This window comes from Talpa occidentalis, unplaced genomic scaffold (assembly GCF_014898055.3).
Source record: "Talpa occidentalis isolate TD23 unplaced genomic scaffold, MPIMG_talOcc4v2.1 talOcc4.17, whole genome shotgun sequence".
NCBI lineage: Eukaryota > Metazoa > Chordata > Mammalia > Eulipotyphla > Talpidae > Talpa > Talpa occidentalis.
The window spans coordinates 12,006,366-12,028,611 of record NW_023601754.1 but is presented as its reverse complement, the minus strand read 5'-3'; the positions used below and the strand labels follow the sequence as shown (position 1 = coordinate 12,028,611).

The 22,246-nt window shown below is 48.7% G+C and overlaps 1 protein-coding gene across 1 annotated transcript in view; it reads left to right on the top strand.

The window, feature by feature from the left end:
- The window catches only part of FA2H (fatty acid 2-hydroxylase), a 48,877-nt gene that overhangs the window by 17,955 nt on the left and 8,676 nt on the right, over nucleotides 1-22,246 (top strand). Inside the window, exon 2 of the mRNA XM_037516140.1 lies at nucleotides 9,433-9,525. Coding sequence (XP_037372037.1) covers nucleotides 9,433-9,525 — 93 coding nt within the window. The remainder of the gene's footprint in view (nucleotides 1-9,432; nucleotides 9,526-22,246) is intronic.

Below are 22,246 nucleotides of genomic sequence, written 5' to 3'. Positions count from 1 at the left end.
ATCTTGAGAAATCAGTGACTTGGTCCCTCCCTTTTGCCTCAGTTTCCCCCACCATGGCACACTTGCTGCCTGTCTCATGGAGAATTGTGTGCTTGCCAAGGAGATGCCAGCTGTGTTTGCTGGGTGGTAATGGCAGACACTATGGAGGTGGCTCGGACACTGGGAAGTGACTTCTCAAGCCCTGAAGAGGGGAACAAGTCCATCCCTGGCTGCCAGATAGCAAACTGCAGGCTAGAAAGGAGGTACTTGAGTCCCCCCACTTCCAGGAGCCATCTGTGGGGGGTCTGTCACCACGGGCCTGGCAGGAAGGCTGTGTTGAGTACAAAGTCCTGGATTCTGCCACCTCCCCAGTGTAGGATGAGATGCAGTCTTTTCTCGTCCTCTTGGGTACTTCCCTCCGTATCCTCTCTGCTGTTCGAATTCCTTCTTCTTCTGCCCTGTCCCCTCCTTCCGGAGCTTGATCCCCCTGGGGAACACTGAATCAGACCTTGCTTGCTAGGGCTGCTGTAGCAAAGTTATACCAACTGGGCGGCTGCGCAATAGAAATTTATTGCCTCATGGTTCTGAAGTCCATGATCAAGGTGTGGCAGGGTCAGTGCTTCTGAGGGCTGTGAGGAAGAATCTGCTCTGTTGCCCTCCCAGCTTCCAGCGCTTTGCCAGCATCTTTGGCTTTTCTGGATTTGTAGCTGCCCTTCCACATTGATCTCTGCCTCCTTGGCCACATGACATTTTCCCTGTGTTCATCCCTGTGTCCAAGCGTCCCCTTATTATAAGGACACCTGTCATATTGGATTTGAGCCCACCCTCATGACTTCATCTTAAGTAATGACATCTGCAATGACCTTCTTCCAAATAAAGTCACATTCTGAGGTTCTGGGGTTAGGACTTCCACATGGGAATAGGGGCAGGATAGGGAAGCCAAATCAACCCACATCAGGCCTCTGCAAGTGAGACTGTGGAATCAGCATCCCTGGGGCATAGTCTGCATCTCCACTGTCATTTCTTTTTTTTTTTTTGTACAGATTTTTTTTTTGGTACAGATTTTGCCTCCTTTCCAGGCACTGTGGAGGGGGAAAGAACCAGTAAAAATCAGGGTCTACTACCACTTCTGCTCCCTGACCACCTGCTTTCTCTTGATCCTAGACTGGAAGGAGAGGAGGCCCGGGGTTACAATTCCTTGAGCCTTGCTGGGGCTCTGGTTCTCTGCTGCCAACCTGTCACCCAGCCCACCCTCGGCCTTCGCACAGCTGACCCTGCAGGCCTTCCCTGGGTGGGTGCCACCTGGCTCCAATCTGGAGGTGGGCTGCCTGTGCCCATCATTCTCTGTGACCTCACTAGAGGCAGGAGGGCCGCAGCACCAGGACATTTGACAACGGCAGCCAGAGGGCTGTCTTGGTATTAGACAGCTTGGTTTAGCCCACATCATCCATTTATTTGTTAGAAATGCAAGTCAGATTTTTTAATCTAGAGATTTCACATAGAAATCGATTTCCAATTTTTCTTAAACATCGAAAGGTCTAGCAACACATACCTCCCCTCATCCTTACCTGACTTAGATCTAAATCTGGGCCACCCCCTTTGAAAAGGGCCTAACCTTCAATTTCAGGGCCATCCCCTCCATTCCCAACAGCCTCCCTGATGTCAAGACCAAGTGACAGTAGCCAGGAATTGCTACACGTGTTGCTTTTCTTTTTTTCCTATAGTAAAAGGGTGCTTCATGGTTTTGCTTGTTTTTTATTGTTGTTGTTGTTGTTCTTGTTTTTTGTTTCTTGGTGTTGCATGTGTTGAGAAAACTGACAGCATCTTTCCTTGTGGAAGTAACGAATTTTCCTACATGTTTCCAATGCACACAAAATTTGTCTGATTGATGAACTCACTATGCTTCACTAACCATGGCATCTGCCCTGTCTCTGAACACAGAGCAGGAACTTGGGAGGGGTGGATACCACCAGAAACAACCTCTTATTCCAAGAGAAAGATCCTCAGGTTCCATGCCCAAGTGATAGCGAAGTCTGAGCCTGGTCTGCAACCACATCCTTCGTTTGCTGTTCAGTCTGCAGCATGAAGAACTAGATGAGTGGCCTGGGCTCTTCCCAGCCTCTGAGAGCCAGAGGTGCTGGGGGAACTGGCTGAGACCCCCAGGAAACTGGCAGGGAACCCCTCTCGGGTCTTCCTAGGTTCCAAGGATGAGTGTGAGGGCAATGGGCAGAGGAGGGTGACCAGAAAAAGAGGGAGGACCATCTCTGTGAGGCTTGGGCTGACCTGAGAAGAAATAACTCCTGCTGACCAGCCGGGAATTGGCGCTGTGTGGAGAGGCTAGGGTTGGCGCTACTCTCACTGGCTTCTTCCCCTGGCCCCCGGGACTATGTCTGGAGGCACTACAGAGATGGAAATGCCTTCCTCACCCTCCATGCTCTCATAGCCTAGCATGTCCAGCGATCTCAGCTCAGGATGGCCAGTGCCTGATCATCTCCTGACAGAGCACATTGACCCTCTCTTGCCAAGCACATACAGACTTTGCAAGTCCCTGACGCAGAGTTCTTCCTTCCTGCTCCACTCACACACCATTGGCCTCACCAAGTCTGTGCCCCAGAACCCAAACATGTCACCATCTAGTCATTAACACACCGATTCGCAAGCATTTGAGTGCAAACCCCTTGGGGGTCAAGCAGGGAGCAAGACAGCAGGTGCTAGGCTTAAACTCGGGACACAGTCCAGGGAAAGGCATAAGGGACAAGAGACTGTCATTCCGAGCTCTGCCCTTCTAGCCTCACCGAGGTCCTCCCCAAACACCCTGGGATCTGACCACAAAAGTACATCTAGCTAGCCGGTCCTCCGGCCTGCCTTCCTAAGGGGATGAGGTCTGAAGGGTCTTCAGATCCACCTCATTGCTCCAGGACAGTAGCCGGTTGCTCCTGTCACCTGACACTGGTGGGTTGGCTATCCCACATCGGCCACACTCATCCATGCGTGGACTGGCTGTTCTTAGGAATCCAGCATGAGTCTGACTACAAAATTACTCATTTCCCTTGCCAAACACAGGAACATATTCAATCCAAAGGCATCACCCAGAACAATTTCCAAGTACCGGAAAAAAAAACATATTCTTCGCTTTGTGACATTTGGGGGTTTTAAAGATTTCCTTTCTTTCTTTCAGGATTTTCCCCCCTAGGAGAATCTTTTAAATAATGCATTGTGGAAGTTTCCATGAAACATTTTTTTTAAGTCTTTTAAAGTTTGAGCTGTACCGTAGGTCCCGGGAATGACCTTTACACACTTCTGATTCACGGATGGTGTTTGCCTGTGGAATTCAAGGGTGAGCCACCCAGCTCAACTATAAAATAAACACTGGGGCATGGAAGTCTAGAAACCTTGGCCCAGATCCAAGTGTGTGATGCTGAGGCTCTGAGCAGGACTCAGTTCTGGGAGTCCTCCACTGCCCCCCAGGTTCAGACTTGAGCAGCCCCCAGAGTAGGACTACAGGGGCTTCTCTGTACATGGAGGCTTTTAGATCTTTTGAAGTCTCACCGCTGGACTCAAAAGGAAAAGTCAGGAAAGATGTGCTAGAGGACACTTCCTTGTACCTAAGGGAATTTCTGCTCCTGGCACCGCCACTGTGCTCTGGCCCTGGCTCTCCTTGAAGGTGCGTACGAGCTTGTAATTAATGACCTGGGTTTGTGTCAGGGAGGGTGTGATTCCAAGAGCCACCCAGAAAGCACGTCGTTTATATGGTTATTCTGGGATTTATTGGTCAAAGTTTATCGCCTGTGATTTTGCTACATGGTGACTCCAGGTCCGAAGTGGTGATTAAGATGAACAGCAGAAAGAGGGAGAGGCCAGGAACAGCTTACTTCCAGCCCTCCCCCAACACACACACACACACAGACATGTACTTTTAATTATCTTATTGTGGTAATACTGGTTTCCGACATTATTTAAGTTTCAGGTACACAGCATTATATGTCGACGTCTGTACATACCGTGTTAGGTACCGGAAGTCGGTACATCCACCAGCATTCAGTTGAACTCCTCCACTTGTTTACCCCACTCCACCTCACCCTTTCTGGTAACCACCATTCTTGTGTCATAAATCTAAATTTGATTTTGCTTTGTTTTGCTTATTCTCTTGTTTCTTTTTAAAGATTTATTTATTTATGCATACAAGAACTGGGGTACAGGCCAGAGGGGTGTGTGCAGGGGGAGTGAGAGGATTCAGCAGAGACAGAGTGGGGAACAGAACAGGCAGACTGACAGAAATACACTGCTGAAGGGAGCAGCAGGCAAGACAGGAGAGGTCTGTTGCACCATGTGGGTAGCTCCCTGGCCGGGTATGGAACTTGTGCTGCAGTGGCTGCGGATAGCTTCATAGGTTGCGTCTTAACCTCTTGCGCTACCAGGGAGGCCCCTGTTCTCTTTTTTCTTTATCTGCCACATGTCTTTCTCCATATGACTTAGCATAATATTTGATTTAGCATAATATTCTCAGAGTACTTCCATGTTATTGCTGTTGGCAAGATTTCATCTTTTTTCATAGCAAAGTAGCATTCTATGTTTACATACACGTATATGCATGCACTTGGGCTCTTAGGTTGTTTCCAAATCATGGCTACTGTAAAAAGTGCTGCGTGAATATGGGGAAGCAGATATCTTTTTTTTTTTTAAGATTTATTTATTTATTTATATAAGCACTGGGTACAGTCAGAGGTGCGGGAGGGTGAGAGAATTCACCAGAGCCAGAGCGGAGAGTAGAAAAGGCAGACTGACGAAGTACACTGCTGAGGGGAGCAGCGGGCGGCAGGAGAGGTCTGCGTGCCATGTGGGACCCTCGCCCGGCGGCTGGGGATCGAACTGGTGCTGCAGAGGCTGCGGGCAGCTTCGCGACCCAGCGCTCAACCGCTGCACCACCAGGGAGGCCCCAGATATCTTTTTGATACTCTGAAGGGGAACCTTTCGTTTCCTCCCCGGTCCATGTACATCAAGAGCCACAGATGTCTGTGAGAGTCCCTGACCCCTCGTGCTGGGAGTGCCAGCGGTGAGCCAGGCCCCGGGCAGGAGCCACTCCCTTTCCTCCAGGGCCACTCCCCACATTTCACCTGGAACATTTCACCTGGAATATCCACTGTTAGCCAACATCTCTCTGTGAAACTGAATTTTCAGTGTCTGTTTTTCAAGTAAAACATTAAAACATAGGACCCTCTGAAACAAGAAAACAATTATGTCAAATTATTGCTCTCAAAACAAAATTTTAGGTTAACATTTCTCTGCATTTATAATTGTTTTTTGAGAACAGAAAGGGGGATTTATTGAAATACACTGTTGAGAGGAGCAGCAGGCGAGATGTGAGACAGGAGAGGCTGTCTGAGTCTGCCTGCATGAGTAATTTTTTTTTAATTTATTTTTTTAAAGATTTATTTATTTATGCATACAAGAGCTGGGGTGCAGGCCAGAGATGGGGTGGGAGGATTCACCAGAGACAGAGTGGGGAACAGAACAGACAGATTGATTGACATACACTGCTGAGGGGAGCAGCGGGCGTGTCAGAAGAGATCTGCTGCGCCATATGGGTTGCTCCCTGGCTGGCCGGGGATCGAACTCGTGCTGCAGAGGCTGCAGATTGCTTCATAGTGCAGTGCTTAACCCTTTGTGCCACCAGGGAGGTCCAGAAAATATTTTTAAATAGAACTTATTTTTTAAATGTCAGTGGAAAGTTGCCAAATGCCCTTCCTTGGAAAGGTTTGCCCTTTGTTTTCCCTCCAAACATGTTCATGCCATACTTATTTGGTATTGAAATGTCCTTTCACTTAGGAAAAGTTGCTGATGGTAATTGGAAAGAATACTTTTATCTGACAAAATAAAATGTTGGCAATCTCCTATCAACTTAGGGGACTTTTAGTGCTGCTCACCCCTGTCCTATATACTCGACCAAAGGGCACTGATAACATATGGTCTAGAATACTGGAGTTTTGACGCCTGTGTATGTTTACCGTCTCATCCTTCCCAGTGTGGCATTTTAAGATGTTGTGGCCAGTGTCCTGGGCCACCTCTCTGCTTTAAGCAGATGTGTCCACCCTGTTTGTTTAGATTCCAAGGCACATGAGCCCTGCATAGCCCTACCACAGCAGCCAAGCTTCCCCTCAGCAGGTGTCTCAGGGAACCTTGACTGTTTTGCAAACACCCAGCACTGAAACGTTGCCACTGAGGAAATATGAGTGGAACATCTAGTGTTTGGAAGAGCCCATCCTAGACAGCCTGAGATCTGAAACTATAGTTTCCCAACCTGTTGCAATCTACCACCACTGGACTGGAAAATTACAGAATGTGTAGAAACAAGAGGCAGGAAATGATAAATACGAACTGAGGCAGTGGGACATGGGGGAAATATGATTTTTAGACAGTTGGATAATGAAGGGCTCATTTCTGGCTGGAATGGCTAGGGAAGAAGTATGTGTGGTTAAGAGAATATTCCAGAGTCTAACTGCTGGCTCCACCCCTTTCTAGCTGTGTGTCTGCTTCATGCCTAGGTGCCCTTATCTAGCACTTGGGAATAATAACCATGCCCACTTGCTACAGTTATGAAGACTAAAGGGCTGGGCACATAGTGAGGGTTCATGAAAGTTCATCTCTGTCATCATCCTGGACAGAGTGACATTGAAGAAGGAAAATGCCAGCCTTTGTCCCACGTCCTTGTGGCCTGCAATGTACAGACCAACAGGTCCAAACCACCTGAACCACAGCAGCTCTCCACACCACACCCTGGCATTAGAAATGACAGGTCACCCCTGATAACTAGAGGGGGAAATGAGGGTTAATCCAAGGGCACGGCAGGAGAGGAGTATGGAAATATGTGGGATTGACTTTAAATGTAGAGAAGTTCTGAGCATAGAAAAAAAATCAGTGCAGGGAAATTGAGATAGATTTCCTGGGATGATGCTAGCTGTCTTCAGTTGGAGAAACAAGGGCTCCTACCAATAAAATATAGTTTTGATTTCACACTTAGATTTGCAAGAATTGGAATGAATGAACAAAGGAAGGTCAGGATAAGGCAATCTGCAGAGGACAATAATATGTTTACGTTTGAGAAAGTGGTGTCGGAAGTCAGAGCAGGACTTTGGGGCCAGCCTTTGATGTGGGTAGTTGGAGATATTCTCCTGGGGTAAGAAAAAGACCAGTGTCACAGAGAGATGTCAGAGAGTCTTCTGAGCTGGTGCTCTGGCACACTGTGGACACTCAGGGGGGTGTGTGGTGTAGTGTGTGTGCACACGCACCAGTGATGAGTGGTTGAAAGCAGTGATGGGACCCTAGTAGGAGGTTAGAATTGAGGGAATAGGAAGGGGGCCATGGTGACACAGCTCTGAGACCATCAGTCAGGGAAGAAGAGGCTGATATGGAGCAGGGGCTCCCATCCCTGCAAATTTCCCTTGATGATTTATCGCCCAGGCTTTTTCTGTTTCCCACCACCCATGGCCTCCCATTCATTACTACTCCAGGCTTCTCAGCTGTCATCACAGGTCCTTGTGGCCCTCCAGTTAACGGATCAATAGGTCCAAACCACACCCTGAACCACACCAGCTCTCCACACCACATGCCACACCGTGAGAGCAGACTGGGAAAAAGCTTTGGGGGTGGGGGGGGCATTGAACTAAGTGAATGGGCCACAGAGGATGGGCAGACAAGGGGGGCTTCCCATGACATGAACTGGGATGTGCAGACGAAGGGGGCTGAGCACTGCTGGCTTCTGCTCTGGTTCCATCACCCACCTTGGAAGAGGAACATGGACAACCATTATGCTTAGAGACTGGTGCATTCTAAGACTCCTGGGGGAAAACAGACAGTGTTGGCTGCTGGAGTTATGGGCATAAACTTCCTGGTGACAAGGAAAAAGCTATCCAGTCCTAAAGTGGAAGAACTGGGAAAGATCCCTGGAAACTAAGGCAGACAGCTGAGCAGAAGGAAGACTCTGCAAAGACCACAGCTTCCAGGAGACAGCCAAGCCTTGGTGAGCAGAAGCATGGGTGGCTTATAGGAGAGCTTGGTACCCACAGCCAAGAGGTCCTTTCTCTTGCTTCTGGTGGTTGTTTGGGTGGATGGACCCAAAACATACCTGTGTCTGCCAGTCAGGGGTATCGGAAAAAGGCGCCACAGACCAAAACCAGAGGCCCAAGATAGACCTTTTGTTCTGTTGCGAGACAAATGGAATTGCAGTGAGTGGGAGGTGCAGAGAACGATGAGATCATCTTACTTAAGAAAATACTTGGGTGGCCAAGAGAAAATGCCTCTCCAGGAGGGAAGGGAAATCAATGGCTCAGAGATTTGAGGGCATGCTGGCATTGTTTGAGGGTGTGACAGAATTAGAAGGGACACAATTATTAGCTGCCACTTATATTCACTGTTTAGGATGCTTTGTTTTGTGATATGCTATAACATCCACTCTTCTTGTCCTGAAGATATCATCGAAGATGCTTTTTTTTTTTAATTCCAGGATCAGACTGGTGACCAAGACTAAAAATATAGTGAGTTATACTTACCAAGACAGATGCACAAAAGTTGGGTTATGAAAGGGTTGTCCCAGAAAATGCCAGCATGGACAGGGTCACCCTCAGCTCCTGTAGGTCATTTGGAAGCAAAAATGTAAGAATTGCAACAGTAGAAATCACAGCTGGCTCCTCAGTCCACGCTTGCTCTCACCAGTGCCCAGCTTCCACTTCCCCTCCAGGGCGCCATGGTCCCCTGTGTCACAGGGACACAGAGGGCAGCCCCTGCCCACATGGGCAGTGCTGTCCCCACCCTTCCTGCAGGGGATCTTGAGTTTTACCTACATGCCAGCTTCCCCTTTCCAGCCTCACGCCAGGAGACGTCAGCGCCGGCGGGGCTCTGTGACTTTCCCAGTACATTCCATTTCCCCTGGCTTTGCCTCGCTGTTAGTCAGGTTTAACCTTGAGCCTATTTGGACACTGCTCTGTCAGTGCTGCCCTACGTGTGACTGCTGACCCACAGTGGGGGCTTCTGGAGGGACAGCTCCCCTGCGCTGGGCTGCCTTTCTTGTGGGCATGTGGACCTACTGATCCAGCCTGGGGCCCACAGACTCTGTTGAATTACCAGGGAAGGACTGAGGTGGGTGAGACGTCATATCAGGTACCATGCCAGGGACCTGGGGGAAGGCTGGCAGGGACACCCTTGCGCAGGGCATTCCCACTAACAGCTGCCATTCTCCTACGGTCCCTCAGCCAGTTGTTTTTTTACTGTCCCAGATCTTTCTGTCTCTCTTTTTGTGCAGAGAATAGTACCACCCACATCAGCATATTCCTGTTTTCAGGTGCACTCAGTGTTGCTGGCTTCTGACCACCCCATTCCCCACTATGGGGGGTGCACCCCCTCTGGGACCCTCTTCCCTCACCCTCTGTAGTAATCTACTTGTATCTTCTGTATCTCTAGGGTTCCATGGAGAATGGGGCTGTAGCCTCAGTCAACAGCCAGAAGACAGACCCTCCGATGGAGCCCAAGCTGAAATTGGTGGACTGGGACAAGGTAGCTGGCACAAGACGGGGCGGGATGAAATAAGGGCCTCATGGAGCAATGGGTGGGGCCAACGCCCATGGTTATTCATGACGCTTCCCCTGGAAATGCAGGCGGTGGTGCGGATGTCCACAGCTCAAAAGTCTCTCACGAGGCAGCAGACCCAGCTAAGGTTGGGGCAGCTGCAGGGAAACTACCAGAAGAAGGTCTGTGCAGAGCCAGGCCCCAAACACCCCAGAAAAGAAGGAGGTCCCACAAGGACCCCTGCAGCTGAAAAGGGCACCGAGACAGTGCACGAGGTTACCAGTGCACAAGGCAGAGCTGCCCTGCACAGCGATCACGGTGCGAGCCCCCCTGGCACGGGCAAGGAAACCTGCTGAGCTGAGGCAGGAGACAGACAGGATGAGTCGTCCATAGCCTTGGTCAGCAGAGCCCACGACAAACCTCTCGTGGTGTCCAGTGTCTTTTTAATGAAGCAGGCCTCATTTGTTGGTTAGGGGAGTCCTGGAGGCCCTGGGGGGTCCCTGGTGGAAGTGGAGCTATTCAGCGGAGAGGGAGGTGAAACAGCACAACTTGGGGGCTCTGGGCAGAACCAGATTCAGGTGCCCGCCCCCTCCAGCCTGCACCACGGGACCATCCTGATGGCATGTCGCCGTTGTCCCTTGGAATTGACATGAATATGTGCATCCCTGAATGTCCCCTGACCTTGCTGGACACCAGGAAAAAGAGATCAATGGGACAAGTCCCCACCCTCAGGGAGCTCAGAGCCTGGTGGGGAGGACACACATAGTTCTGGCACCCTGGGGAGAGGCCAGAACACACTCAAGGAACATAAGTCATGGGGAGAGCGGCTGTCCATGAAGTCTGTTTCCTGGGCCCCAGTGCCTGGGAGTCCTGAGGCCTGACCCCAGGAATATGCAAATGGCATCAGCTACTGCCTCTGGGGAACCCATCAGCCTGCAGCCTTGGCAGCTTGAGTAGAGAGGCCAGGACAAATTGCTCCATACCCCATCCCCTGCAGAGAGGCCAGTCACCAAAGGAAAGTAGAAGGCCAGTGAGGGAATGGCCTCCACCGGCTACAGAGTGTGCTTCCCAGAGGGCTCCCTAGAAGTTGGGGTCCTGACCTAGTGTCCTGACCGTCACCCTGGACTTGGCCATGTTTGCTCAGTGCACTGGGGAGGGGTCTGGGTTGAGGGATCGTGGTATAAACGGTGGACTTCTTTGGAAGCTTTGGAGACTTGGGCTTGTTCTACGTGGGGGCAGGGTGGGGGGAGATGGCCTGCCTGAAGGGGACAAACACCTTGCCCTGAAAAGGGAGGAGCAGCAGAGGGAGGGGATGGGGATAGGAGCAGAACCTGAGAGTGAGCAGTCTGCGGAGGGTTCAGGGCTCAGCAGCCAGAGGATGGCACTGGGGGTGCAGAGAAGAGCAGTCCTTGGGGCCAGCATCTGCAGGCTTGAATATTAGAAAGAAGTTTTTTTTTTAAGATTTATTTATTTATTTACACAAGCACTGGGTACAGTCAGAAGCGCGGGAGGGTGAGAGAATTCACCAGAGCCAGAGCAGGGAGCAGAACAGGCTGAAGGACCAAAGTACACTGCTGAGGGGAGCAGCGGGCGGCAGGAGAGGTCTGTGCGCCATGTGGGACCCTCGCCACCAGCCGGGGATTGAACTGGCGCTGCAGAGGCTGCGGGCAGCTTTGCAGCCCAGCGCTCAAGCTGCACCACTGGGAAGGCTCAAGAAGAAATATTTTAAAGAGAGACCTGCCCAGGGTAGATCAATACAGGCAGCTGACTGGGCGGAGTGGCAGGAAAGAATTGTCTTGGAGGGAATTGGGGCTGTGGTCTGAGGCTGAGGGGAGCAGAAAGTGGGGGTGGTTTGCCAGCCCTACTCTGGGGAAGAAACCTCCCATGGTCTCCCTGGATTTCAGGTTCAAAGTTGACCCCAGCTCTGTCACTGCTTGAGGCAAGGGGATAAAGCCCCCCAGGTCGGCTGGGAAGAATGAGGGAACACTGAAGTGGGGTGCTGGGCCAGAGGGTAGAAGGTTCTGAAAAGAGGGCCAGGAAGCCCGCTCTGGATGCCCTGCCCTGCTCAGAGATGGGTTGTAGTCTGATTTCCAGGCTCTGCATAGAATTTTACTAGAACAATGTCTAAGCCATCCTGATCATCCCCTTGTCAGTCAGGACCAGGCTTCTGTGTGAGACAAGAAACCCAGCTGTGACCCAACACCCCACATTACACCCCACATTTTCTCCCTGTTTCCAGGTTCCATCCAGTAGGGATGGCCAGAGCTGCCACTCTGCCCCTGGCTTCTGGGCCTGCCTGTGCCCTTTGTCCTTCTTGTCACCATTTCTCTGTGTCCTTCACAGAGCTCACCTCTGGCAGCCTTCTCTTCCCCCCTCACTACCTTGGGTCTTGCCTTTTTCAAACCTTATAGAACTGGTGTGATTTGATGCCCTGGGCAGTGGGATCAGCACCGAAGAACACTCCTTTGATTGCGCTCCTGCCCGTGCCAGACACTGCTGGCAATGCACTTGAACTATATTTTCTACCCTCTGATGTAATCTTCCAACAACAAGAGATAAGGCTTAGAATGATCTTGATTTGACTAAGGAGAGCTAAGTCTCCTGCCCAAAGTCAAAGTCACTCTGTGGACTTCCTTAGCATGGCACCCTCTCCCTGCTCTGCCCTTTTGCCTGCCCCTCTGCCTGTCCGGGACACTCCACCCTGATGCTGCCAAGAACAAGACCCTGAGAGCTGCAATGGGCTGAAGGGTGGGAGGAAACTGAGCAGGCACAGGGAGGTGTCTCCTGGCCCTGCCTCAGGCTAAGCCAGACTCCAGCAGAACCCTGTCCCTCCAGCTCCTGGAGGGAAACTGCCAGGGATGTATGGGCCCCCTCTCTCCTCTTAAGAGACAGGTATAATCATCTGGCCAGCTCTGTCACAAAGCAAAATGCACCAGTCTGCTTTCCTACTCCCTGTCCCTTACGTACACACACCTACAAGCACATGCACACACACACACACACACACACACACACACACACACACACACCCCTCTGCATTAGGGGCTGCTCCCAGGATCTTCAGGGTCTGGCAAAGATGGTGGCTTTGATGATGGGGTTTTACCCTTTGGGGGCCTTCAGATAAGTCATGGAGAACTTGGGGAGGTAGTGCCAGGGTCAGCACAAGAGCCCCTTAGACAGCCCACCTCTGGGCATGGGTCTGCCTAGATGCTTTGGGTGCTGGCTTTGCTTACCCCCAGCACTCAGAGTAGGGTTATGGAGGGTCTAGCTACCCACAGTAATGCACAGATCCCTCTCTCCTTAGGATGAGGCCAAGGGCTGAGGTCACACTGGCTGGCGCCATGGTGCAGTCCATCTTCCTCTCTCACTGAGCCTCAGCACCCACACCCCTGCTGTCTGTCCTCTCACGTGGCCCTTGGCCCTTGCAGAAGGGAAGCTAAAGTCATAGGGGTGTGGGGAGGGCCATAGGGCACGGGGAACGGGACAAGCAGGTGGTCCAGCGCACCTCTGTAGACAGAAATGTGTCCAGTTGTGAGCTTCTAGCTACACGACACACGACAGGCCTGCAGCCACCCCTGCAAGGACACCAAGCGCCCCCATGGGCCTCTGCACCAGACTTCCCACTAGATACCCCTGCAGGTCCCTCGCAGCCTGTGCGCTGGGAAGTTCACAGCCGGGCGTCCTGAGCAACTGATAGGAAGCCTCCTTGTGCCGTGGCTAAGCCCTTCAGCTGGGAGCTGGCGGGGCTCAGGTGCAGGGCCCACCTACCACACACACCAATGGCTGAACCACTGGCCTCTGCCTCCTGTCTGTACAGGGAGGACGTCACAGACCCTAACTCTCAAAATCATAGCTGATGAGAGAGAATGGACATGAAGTCTGATGTCAGGGGTCAGACTGGACGTAGAAACAGTGGCTGGAATTCCTGTCGAGTTTCTGGCCCTTTCTCCCCTCCCCCCTCTCCCTATTCCCTCCTGGTCCCCCACCTCCCTGGCTCAGAAAACTGGCTCAGAGCTGTGAGCTCTGGGGTTTGGGTGGACATTTCTTGAAACAATTGCCTTGGCTAATGGCAGTGGTGGTGGGAGTAGCTGCTGGTAAGAGCACCTGCCCCTTCCCTCGTGTTTGCCCCATCCGAGGAGAGCAGATTCCCAACTTCCTGCTCCCAGGTTGGTGATGCCCCTAGAAGGAGTGCACCTGGCCCCCTGCTGCCAGGAGGAGGAGGACCTGGACATTAGAGGAGGGGAGCAGAGTGGCCCCCCTTCCACACATGCTTCCACCCTTCTGGGTGGCAGGCTGCCCTTTTCCCTTCAAGGCCCTGGTGTGGTTGCATTCCTGGCATAGCCCCAAGAGGCCCTCCCCCTCCCTCTCCTATTGGGGCAGGGGTAGAGCTGGATGGGAGAGGGGAATGGGACCCACAAGGGGCTTTGGCCAAGCTCACCCCAACTTGCCTGTGCCTCTCAAGGACCCAGCCTATTGCATGGGGTCTTTCATTTATCAAAGGGCCCCTGAGCCCCACCCAGAACAGTTTCTCATCCTCATCCATGAAGTCCAGCTTTAGCTGGACGACCCTGAAAGAACCACTTGCCCTCTCTGAGCATCAGGTTCCACAACTAGGAAAGGGGGATTTGCTATTATCAGGGTAGCTATGAAAGCCCCCAGATGCCTAGAAACTAGAGTTGTGATCCATGGCCTTTTCTTCCCTTGCCCCGTTTCTTCCACCCAAACTTTGTCTGTGCCTCTCCTGTTCCCCCAAGCCTTAGGAAGTAGGATGGAAAGGGGCCAGGACCAGGCACCAGCGGGAGATGAAGAAAGCCATTTATGTGAGCCACTTGAAGGGAGTCCACACCTGGGTAGAGTAGGTAGGGACCTTGAGTCCCATCCTAGCTTGTTAGATCCCCAGCTGCTGTCTTTTGCCAGCCTCCCTTCTCAAAACCAGTTTCCACCCCACGTCAGAAAGGACCAGCAGTTGAAAGTGTTGACAACGTTAGCACCCAGCTGATCAGGACAGAAAGAGAATGGAGAATAGACACTCTATCAGGGCACCTACTGTCTAAATCAAACTTATGCATATGGGCACTGTCCTAGCTCCTGGGGGATTGTGTGGTGGGTGCTGCAAACTGGGAGGAGGCCGGAAGGGATATTCTCTCTCTAGGACAAACAACCCTGTCTCAAGCTTCATTTAACTTCTCTGGGTCTCGGTGATATCATCCATAAGATGGGGAGGAAGACAGCAGGCCTGGATTTCTTTTATTTATTTAGTTAGTTAATATATTTTTTTACATCATTTTTCATTTTTGCAGGCCTGGATTTCTTTACTCACAGGAAAGGCTCACTTTCTTTCCCTGGACAAGTGGGGTTGAGGCACCGGTGAGAGTGTAGATGTCAGCCTTTGTGGACTGAGGGGGATGTTTGCAGAGGAAAAAGCGAGGTCTTCTTTAGGATTTCTCCAGGGTACTCCTTCAGTACCCATAGCAAAGTGACCATCTCTGGGCACTAAGAAGGGCTCTCTTGAAGAAATTCACTGTGGGCTAGTCGTAGAACCTGGGCTCAAGGCCCGCCAAGGTCAGCGGACCCTTGGTGCCAACTCTAAACAGCAAGTCTGCCATTTTCTATTTGTATGGTGGCCACTGCCTGTTGGTCTACCCAAGGAGGAACCAAAGTCCTATCCAAAGGTTAAATGGGGGCCTCCCAGGTGGCGCAGCGGTGGAGCGCTGGGTTGCAAGGCTGCCCGCGGCCTCTGCGGCGCCGGTTCGATCCCCGGCTGCTCCCCGGCCACCGGAGGAGGGTCCCACATGGTGCGCGGACCTCTCCTGCCGCCCGCTGCTCCCTCAGCAGTGTACTTCGGTCCTTCTGCCTGCTCTGCTCCCCGCTCTGGCTCTGGTGAATTCTCTCACCCTCCCACGCTTCTGACTGTACCCCGTGCATGTATAAACAAAACAAACAAGCAGACAAATAAATAAAGAAAAACATGCCTCTATAAAAAAAAAAAAAAAAAAACAAAGGTTAAATGGGCAATAGGACATCAAATGACGGACCCCTATGTGTTGGGGGGATAGGATGGAGGGCTGGTTGTTTCCACCACAGTGGAAAACAAACACCTCTCCAGCAACCTAGCTCCAACTCTCCATACCTCCTCTATCCTGGTTTCTGTTCCCTTCACATTAGGGTATAAGATTCAGGCTGGCATCCCTGTTTGCTGATCACCTAGACATTTCTTCCTGGGTTTCAACTGAATTAAGCTTATGGATCCTATGCTGTCTTCTACTTTCTTTATGAAATAAGGGTACATTGGATCAACAGGTAAAAATTTACCTACATTTTTGGGCACCGCTAAGTTGCCCACCTGGCTGTATCCCCCATGCTATAACTGGGCACATTCATTGTTTAAGGTAGCTAAGTCCAAACTAAGTTCGCAAATGAAAAAGAGGCATAGAGTGTCCTGTGGAACATAAAAAAGTAGAACATATAAAAGCCAGGGGTTTTCCCTAGCCAGGCTCACAAAGGAAAAAAGGGAGAAAGCACAAATAAACAGGATCATCAATGAAAGAGGAGAAATCACAACGGACACAGCAGAAATCAAAAGAATAATCAGTAACTACTATGAACAGTTATATGGAAACAAGTTTAACAATCTAGAGGAGATGGACAAATTCCTACAACTCTACAATCACCCAAAGCTAGATAAAGAAGAAATAGAACACCTAAACAGACCAATTACAATTAGCGAAATTGAAATGGTAATAAAAAACCTCCCCAAAAACAAAAGCCCAGGACCTGATGGATTTACAAATGAATTCTACCAAACATTCAGAGACGAATTAGTGCCTATCCTTCACAAACTCTTCCAAAAAATTGAGAAGGAAGGGACAATACCAAACACGTTTTATGAAGCCAACATTACACTAATACCAAAACCGAACAAGGACAACACAAAAAAGGAAAACTACAGGCCAATCTCCCTAATGAACACTGATGCAAAAATCCTCAATAAAATTTTAGCTATCAGAATCCAACAATGTATCCATAAGATAATTCACCACGACCAAGTTGGATTCATTCCAGGGGCACAAGGATGGTTTAACATCCGAAAATCAATCAACGTTATCCAACACATCAACAAAAAGAAATATAAAAACCATATGATAATATCAATAGATGCTGAGAAAGCTTTCGACAAAGTGCAACACCCATTCATGATAAAAGCCCTTGAAATTCTGGGGATACAAGGAACATACCTCAACATCATAAAGGCCATCTATGACAAGCCAACAGCCAGTATCATTCTCAATGGTGAAAAGCTGAAAGCAATTCCATTAAGATCTGGAACAAGACAAGGATGTCCACTCTCACCATTGCTTTTCAATATAATACTGGAAGTCCTAGCCAGGGCAATAAGACAAGAGAAAGACATCCAAGGAATCCAAATAGGAAAAGAAGAAGTCAAACTATCACTATTTGCAGACGATATGATATTATACATAGAGAACCCCAAAAACTCCACAGAAAAGCTAATTCAACTCATCAATCAGTTCAGTAAAGTGGCAGGATACAAAATCAACACGCAAAAGTCAGTAGCCTTCCTATACACAAACAATAAATCTGAAGAAGAAGAAATCAAAAAGACCATCCCTTTTGTTATTGAAACAAAAAAAATCAAATATTTGGGAATAAATCTAACAAAAGAGGTAAAGGACCTATACAAAGAAAACTATAAAACACTGTTAAAAGAAATAGAAGAAGACACAAAGAAATGGAGAGACGTCCCCTGCTCATGGATTGGAAGAATAAACATTATTAAAATGGCCATCCTACCAAAAGCAATATACAGATTCAATGCTATTCCAATCAAAATTTCAATGTCATTCTTCAAAGAAATAGAACAATTATTGATGAAATTCATATGGAATCACCAAAAACCCCGAATAGCCAAAGCTGTCCTGAAAAAAAAAGAAGGGAATGGAGGCATCAGACTCCCAGACTTCAAACTATACTACAAAGCCATAATCATCAAAACTGCATGGTATTGGAACAAGAACAGACATACAGACCAATGGAATCGAATAGAAAATCCAGAAATAAACCCACAGATTTATGGTCAACTAATCTTTGACAAAGGAGCAAAGAATATGCATTGGAGCAAAGAAAGTTTGTTCAATAAATGGTGCTGGGAAAACTGGGTCGCTACATGCAAAAGAATGAAGCTTGACCACCACCTCACACCATACACAAAAATCAACTCAAAATGGATTAAAGAACTAGACATAAGACCTGAAACCATAAAATATATAGAAGGAAATATAGGCGAAACACTACGTGATTTGCACATCAAAGACATCTTTACAGACACATCACCCAAAGCAGTGATAGTGAAGGCAAAGATAAACAGCTGGGACTACATCAAATTAAAGAGCTTTTGCACAGCAAAAGAGACAATAACAAAAACAAAGAGAAACCCCACCAACTGGGAGAATATTTTTGCACCCAACACTAATGATAAAGGACTGATCACAAAAATCTGCAAAGAGCTGATGAGACTCAACAACAACAAAGAAAATAATCCAGTCAAAAAATGGGCAGAAGAGCTTAAAAGAAACTTCTCTGAAGAGGAAATGCAAATGGCCAACAGGCATATGAAAAAATGTTCAACATCACTTGTCATCAGGGAAATGCAAATCAAAACTACCATGAGATACCATCTTACACCAGTGAGAATGGCACATATTAAAAAAACTAGCAACAACAAATGTTGGCGAGGGTGTGGAGAAAAAGGAACTCTTCTGCACTGTTGGTGGGAGTGCAAACTGGTCCAACCACTGTGGAAAGCTGTATGGAGATTTCTGGACCTACTAAACATAGAGCTTCCATATGATCCAGCAATTCCACTCCTAGGTATTTACCCAAAGGACACAGAAACATCAATTCCAAAGAACACCTGCACCCCTATGTTTATAGCAGCACTGTTTACAATAGCTAAGCTTTGGAAACAACCCAAATGCCCAAAAATAGATGACTGGATCAAGAAGATGTGGTACATATATACCATGGAATATTACTCAGCATTCAAAAATGATAAACACATGCAATTTGCAGCAACATGGATGGCGCTGGAAGGGATCATGCTCAGCGAAATAAGCCAAAAAGAAAAAGAAAAATACCGGATGGTCTCACTCATAGCAGGAATCTAGAAAACTTAAATAAGGGACCAGGAAAATGAATAACTATAAGAAAGTGAAAATCAAAATCAACAAAAAACTATGAACCAGAGACACTTTTAGGGGGGCGGGGGTGGGAGGGGAGGGATTGGGGTCAGAATGGGGGGCTGCAATTGTATGGGGAATATAACAATAAAATTTATTAAAAAAAAAAAAAAAAAAAAAGCCAGGGGTTTCATTGAAGACAGATGGTGGTAAGTTAAGGATGAATATTATCTTTCAAGCAGTAACTGGGGGAAATACAAAAAGGCACAGCTACAACACCAGCAAGAAGATAATATAAAGGATTTTAAAATACTTGATTAATTCAAATTAGACAAGAAAGCACAGAGGAGACAAATAGAAAACAAATACCAAGATGGTAACCTACTTTGACATTAAGTGTAAATGGATTACAGTTAATTGCATTTAAAAACATTCAAATTACAGACAGATTGTAAATAAGAAAGACTAAATAAGAAAACAAGACCCGGGCCTCCCTGGTGGCACAAGGGGTTGAGCACAGCACTATGAAGCGGTCTACAACCTCTGCAGCATGAGCTCGATCCCCCTGCTGGCCAGGGAATAGCCCACAGGGCACTGCAGACCTCTCCTGTCTCGCCCGCTGTTCCCCTCAGCAGTGTATTTCAGTAGATCCACCTGTTCTGTTCCCCCCTCAGTCTCTGGTGAATCCTCTCATCCCCCACACCTCTGACCTGTACCCCAATTCTTGTATGCATATATAAATAAATCTTTAAAAAAGAAAAAGAAAAGAAAACAAGACCCAACTATGTCCTTTCTGCAAGAGATGTAAAGACATACACGTGTTAGAAGCAAAAGGGCTGAAAAAGACAGACCATGAAAACACTGGGCATAGGAAGCCTGGTGATTCTATTAAAATCTAAATGGGCTTCTAAAATCAAAAAGTACTCAGGACAGGGCCTCCCCGGTGGCGCAGCGGTTGAGTGCTGGGTTGCGAAGCTGCCCGTGGCCTCTGTGGCGCCAGTTCGATCCCCGGCTGCTCCCCGGCCACCGGAGGAGGGTCCCACATGGCGCACAGACCTCTCCTGCCGCCCGCTGCTCCCCTCAGCAGTGTGCTTCGGTCCTTCTGCCTGCTCTGCTCCCTGCTCTGGCTCTGGTGAATTCTCTCACCCACCTGCCCTTCTGACTGTACCCAGTGCATGTATAAACAAAACGAACAAATAAATAAATAAATAAAACATGCCTCTATTAAAAAAAAAAAAAAAGTACTCAGGACAAGGAGTACTTCATGGACCAAGCAGGCTAATCCCCAGTGATAAAGGGGTCAAATCATCAAAAAGATATAACTGGGCAAACTTGGACAATTTACTGCTTCCATCTCCCCATCTGCAAAATTATAACAATAATAATACCTGCCTACTTAGGTGCCTCATGAGGATCAAGTGAAAACTCATGTAAAGTGAATAGATCCAGGCTTGGCAAGTAACAAAAATGCTCTGTGTTACTTCTCCGTGCTGTCAAGCCCTTACTGGCTTAGCTTCTTCTGAGGTGAGGCTCTGAAGGTTGTGAAAGATAAGGTGTAAACACAGGTCACTAGCTGGTTCCTCCAGTTCTTTTTCCTGGTAGTAGTGGAGGCAGCGTGTGTGTGTGTGTGTGTGTGTGGTGTGTGTAGGCACCTGAGGAACAGAAGGAATGAGACCAAGTGAAAGGGATTTGCTGCTAGACCCAAGGTACAAAGTCAAGGAGACAAGGGGACTGAGAACAGGAAGAGAGCGAGAACAGACAAGGTTGGGATGATGAACTGGTTTAGCTGGTGCTGGATGGGATCAGTTCAAACTGACCTGGGTCATCTTCCAACCTAAGAAGCGGGAAGGCTTCCAAGTTCACATGGCAGGAGCCACCTCATTTGGGAGCGTTTCCCCCTTGTGGCAGGCATAGAGACAATGCTCAGTGACCTTCCCTGCTTGCCTTGAGACCCCCAGACCCCTGCTCCAAGGCTGTGACAGCTGGGCTAGCTTCACCTCCCGGGCTGGGACACCTGCTGGAACCGAGCCTGCTTTGGTTTGGAGGCCTGTGTGAGGATGAGATTCCTGCCAGCATTACAGGAAGACAGGTTACTAAACCATTATTGACTCTTCCTCCAAGTACATTTCTGGCTCCTCCCATTTCCTTTCTTTTCACCACCTCCCTTCTTACCTGCTGAGGCTGCCCTATTCCCTTGTATTGGAGATTTCTCATCACCTACCATGCCCTAGGCAATAGGCACATCTCGCCCTCTCTTGTGTTGCGAGTCTAGGCACACTCAGAAGGGCTCTGAGCAGTAGACACTTACCCAGGATCCCACCTTGGGTGGGAGAGCCAGGCTTAGCAGATTGCCTCCTCCCTCCAAGGCCAGTGTTCTTTCCGGCTTTCAGTTTACTGATTGGCTCTAGATTAGTCTTCCACACACTGACTCACCAGCAATCTTCAAGAGCTTCCCATTGCCTAAAGTTGTGGCCTGTAAACATTGTTTATCTTGCACCTAAGATAAACATTTTGAACATGCTCTCCATTACATGCCCATTTTAATTTTCTATACATTATTAATATTACATAATTTAGAAAATATTTAACTATGGCTTAAATATAAGACAAATATATCACAAATGAAGTCTCTAATATTTTTCCCCACTTCTGCCAATCAACCAGTAAGTTCCCCTGGATTTACATAGTCACCCCCACCTTGGGCTTGGGAGATGCAGTGGCAACTCCTGGTCTGGTATGGGATGCCCACCATCTAAAGCCCTGAGCAGATTTTGTCCTGCTGCTGTGCAGATCAATGCCAATGTACTGAATGGACCACAATTGTTCTCAACCCCAAGTACTTGCCCACATTTCCTCCTCCCCTCTTTCTCCTTTCCCTTCACCAAGTTCTTGTTGTATAAGCTCTAGCCCAAACCCAGGTTCTCTGCAAAGCCTTCCTCTCCTACCCTGGGCCAGTTATTCTGCCTCCTGATCTCTGACTGCCTACATCACCCCTGAAATGTCTGGCCTGCCATATGTCTCGCCTTGTTGAGCGCTTCATGCAGGTACCATTTTTATTACTTCCATTTCATAGCTGGGAAAACTGAGGATCAGAGAGGTCAAGTAATTTGCCCAAGATCATATGGCAAGTGACGGAGCCAGGATTTGTTTCCAGGTATGTCTCTAGAGTCCAAACTCTAATTAAGCATTAAGTTATGTGAAGTAAAGATTGCCTCTTACATTCCTGTTTATTCTTCCCAGCTCCTAGCATAGACTTTCATGTTTATATGAAATATGAAGCAAATTGTTGAATGAATGATGTTTGAATGAATGACTGAATGAATGAATTACCCAGGCCAACACCAAGGAGAAAGACCATGGTGAAGGGAAAAGGGCCTACTTCATTCCTGCTAAAGAATACATTAACTCCAGTGCCTGAAGAGTCCTGGTTAAGACTTTAAGCTTCAGGGCCTCCCCGGTGGCGCAGCGGTTGAGCGCTGGGTTGCGAGGCTGCCCGCAGCCTCTGCGGCGCC